At 41.5% G+C, this 3,732-nt stretch overlaps 1 protein-coding gene across 1 annotated transcript; it reads left to right on the plus strand.

Annotated features, from left to right (window-relative positions):
* The first annotated feature begins 254 nt into the window (after positions 1-254).
* Positions 255-3,065, plus strand: LOC134185382 (uncharacterized). The gene is made up of 11 exons (XM_062653162.1): positions 255-427; positions 512-718; positions 1,243-1,286; positions 1,351-1,449; positions 1,515-1,565; positions 1,630-1,657; positions 1,731-1,792; positions 2,176-2,331; positions 2,388-2,544; positions 2,611-2,814; positions 2,874-3,065. Exons 1-11 carry the CDS (start codon positions 322-324, stop codon positions 2,981-2,983), a joined length of 1,224 nt encoding a protein of 407 aa, XP_062509146.1. The 5' UTR covers positions 255-321; the 3' UTR covers positions 2,984-3,065.
* Positions 3,066-3,732: the final 667 nt, after the last annotated feature.

Here is a 3,732-nt window from a genome sequence, read left to right on the forward strand (position 1 = left end):
ATCTGATTTGGGGTCTTGCATGCAGTCAGTGGCGTCGCTAGGCATGAGCCTGGGGAGGCCCTGGCCCCCAATATAGCTGTGGTCCACAACAGAAAAGGTCTCAATCAAAAATAGTTAAACTTTAATATAGCTGATTCGATCGGATTGTTCATTTGGTCGATGTCCGCAACACGATCGGCGATCACACCTGCTCTCTGTACTGAATGGAATGCGATAATTGATGAAGTCCTAACCTCGTGCAATCAGTGGGCCAATGAGCAATGATTATACGTCCATGTGCTCAGTTTTCGCTTATTACCAAGTCTTACAACTTGGAGATCAATGGCAGAGAAGACGAAGACAAGAACCACACGACCCACACGAATTAAACAAGGGGTCAATCAACAAGATGACTATATTTACGACAGTGCTGAACAGAGTGGTTCGAGTAGGTCTAGCGAGCCATTCGGCTGGTCACGTTTCTACGATATATCTTTGTGAACTTCAGAGTCAACTATTCCTGTTTCTGTAGATTGCTTGACGACTGTCAATATAAAGTTCGATGCAGACAATGTGAAAAGGGTGGTCACGGAGCCGTGGAGGCTGACAGATAAGCATGGAAACATGGTTGCATTCGACGAAGTTCGTCCACAATGCAGGCTTTTCTGCTTTTACTCTCCGGACAAGACATCGTACGCTTGCCGTGTGACATCAGTCGTTACAAAAGGCACACTGAAAGGTCTGTCTAGCTGTAGAGTACTAGTAAAAATGGACAATTATGATTGTTGGGGCGAGCTTCAGTACACGTACCTCAATTTTTTGTCAGAACTCACTTTCCTATTCTCTTACGTTGCGTCAATTGGGAGTCACCTCACTCTTTTCGTAAAAATACAGTAAACCCCTGGAAGGGGACCCCTACTTCAGTTGTGGCGCATGTCGTGTCGAGTCAAAATTGAATTGATCTGACATCGTCGTTATGTTGATCCGTCTCCCCATTCGATTGTAAATCCGTATGACAATAAATTGAATTGCTGGTTTGTTACACATGCATGTACATGCACATTAGTTACATGTACGCTAGATACAGAAATCTCAAACCAGTACACAAAAAAATGATTTCGTCAAGGCTCGGCCTAGTAACTGTCTGGGCATGCAGTGAAATATCTTGATAATTCGCATGAATTACTCGTTCACCATGAAGGAAGGTGGTGTCGGTTCTCAAAGAATTGTCTTAGTTCTGACCTTGTGTTCTGTAATGTCTAGGTGCACAACAAGGAGGCTCCAAACGGAAACTAGAATATGATGAAGTAAGATATACTCGTGTACAGAGGCGTTTGCTGATCATCTGAATGTACTGTGTGGTTCTTGCAGACAGAGTCTCTTGTCAGAGAAGTCAAGAAATGTAGAAATGCTTCTCAAGCAAAGAAGGCATCATCATCATTACAACGAAGCATGTCAATATCAGATGATGTAAGATTGATCACTTTTGTTTCCCAGACTGTTAGAGTTGCACAGGTGGTTGCTGGTCTATATAGATATCTTCTGACACAGACGAATTAAACGTTGACTCGGATGGAGGCAATTGTGTATGTTGTTTACGTTGGTGTGTTGAGGTCTGTATATAGTCATGTGTGAATTTGTTGTATACAGGAGCAGTTATTGTCAATTCAGAAACCAGGTACAGTGCTGGCATTGAAACTATATATATATGGTTGTACGTTGTACTTATACAAGTTTGATTTTCATTATAGAGAAGTGTGTTGTATCACCTAGTGGCAAGGATCTTTTTCAAAAAGACATACAATGCATAAAAGTAAGTATTTGCAGTAACTTTAGCTTTAAGTGAAGTTGTACAATAACGTGTTTGATATTGCTCGTGCATTGAGCAATTGAAGAAAGAGTATTTAAGTATGCATGTTGTTCCCGCTTTCAACTGTTTCTTGTGAGCATGAATATAAAGTCATACGCCTATACAAGTAGATTATAGTAAACATGCTAGCTATCTATCTGGAGCTATGCATGCACTCTAAGTACATGCCAGTTTGGCTAATCACAGACCCTACAGCAGAGAAGCTTTGAATTCTCCGCAGACCTAATATCTTTAGATATGAGACTAGTAGTCATATAACGCTCCATCTAAAGTTGCTCATCAACTATGTTTAACTTAACAATGTCTGACTCTGTATTAATTGATAGAGCAGTTTACAACAAGTTCAAAACACTCTCCTGCTAGTGAATGCTGCTCAGGCAGAGTTGAAATCAACTGTTGACACATTGACTTCTCAGTCGGATACCAGCACAGTTATGATAGAGGATATACACAAAATATTGCTTAAGTACAAGCAGATGAAGGTAATTATCGGTACACCTAGCATGTGTTGAACAGTTAACAACAGCTTTGCTTTCAGGTTCCTGTCAAAGTTGAGAAGACTGATCTTCCACCTCACCAAGGTCAACATACTCAAACAAGGAGCACATCATCAGTGGAAGAGCTTGACAGGTCTGTTGTTATGTTGGAATCACCGGCTGCTCCATTTCCTATACAAGATGCTTCATCAAGTGAAGGTACCAGATATACTTTCATTTAGTTTTGTATAGGAACTATTACTCATCTGTTTGTGTGATTATCAGTTGCGTTTGTTGGAGACAGAAGACTGAATGTGATGGTTCCTTTTCTGTGCTTAAACAAAGCTGAGGCTGCACTTAACAGAACAGAGTTAGCAAGGAACCTGCTAGACACTCTGTTTTCTAAGAAGGAGCAGGCTTCCAGCAGCATAACAGGGAAAGGACAAGAAAAGCGACAGCTGGATGTGAAGAAAATGGAAGCTTTAAGAAGTATGTCTGCTTGTCTTGTTCATCACTGTGACTGATGATTGCTTTGTGGTGGTGTTCAGGTCACTGTATGCTGAGATTTCCTTTGGGTCCAGATGAAAACCTAAAGGTCGTTTTGAACAAGGTGAACAAAGTGCTTGGAGACAAGTGCCGATTTCAGTCTAAGAAGTGACTGGTGTAGTTTATGTGAGACTTGTTGCAGTGTAGTACTGTATAGTAGAGATCGATATTCTGAATTGATGTGGCATTGATATACGCATACATTGTACACAAGAGGTCCCGCGAGTTTCTCGTTTGCAACTAATTCGGTACGAATTCACTGAGTATAGAAATGGCCACAATACGCAGAGAATTCGAATAGACTCCGCCTCCGTTTCTGCTGGAATACACTGCGAGTTCTGCTGAATTTTGGTGTGAATACAGCGCAATTTCTCACCTAATTCCGCGTTGTTTAGTAAGTATTCGGCCCGAAGTCACTAAGTGAAAGTGGCCAAAACTTGCAACAAACCCGGAGCGAATTCGCTTGAGTGTAGGGGTAAATTCAGTACGAATACGCAACGGATTCTCCCGAATTTGAGTGCAAATACGAACTATGTTATTGCCGAATTCTAGCCGAATTCGCATCTCAACTTTCCAAAGGGAATTCCATTCGGCATTCGTTCCAGCATTTCACAGGTAACAAAATTCACCCCTTTCTTCCTGATGTTTTGCAGATAAGCCAGGCAGATTTCAGACATGGTCTTTGCTGATACAGAATGTGCTGCAACCATGCCTCAAGTGTTACAGAAAAGCAAGTACAAGAACGGATGGAGTTTTGCCAACAGATAGGGCAACACGTTAAAGTGAACATCGAAAGAGCACAGGCAAAAATGAAGAAGACTTATGAAGCCAGGGTGTCCAAAGGTACAAAGTGTTTTACAT

The sequence above is a fragment of the Corticium candelabrum genome, chromosome 10 (assembly GCF_963422355.1).
Source record: "Corticium candelabrum chromosome 10, ooCorCand1.1, whole genome shotgun sequence".
Lineage (NCBI taxonomy): Eukaryota > Metazoa > Porifera > Homoscleromorpha > Homosclerophorida > Plakinidae > Corticium > Corticium candelabrum.

Coding starts and splice junctions, on each gene's coding strand:
- LOC134185382 (XM_062653162.1), top strand. CDS start 322: ATGGCAGAGAAGACGAAGACAAGAACCACACGACCCACACGAATTAAA. Junction 1,566..1,629: donor ACTCGGATGGAGGCAATTGT/GTATGTTGTTTA, acceptor TGTTGTATACAG/GAGCAGTTATTGTCAATTCA. Junction 1,793..2,175: donor AAGACATACAATGCATAAAA/GTAAGTATTTGC, acceptor ATTAATTGATAG/AGCAGTTTACAACAAGTTCA.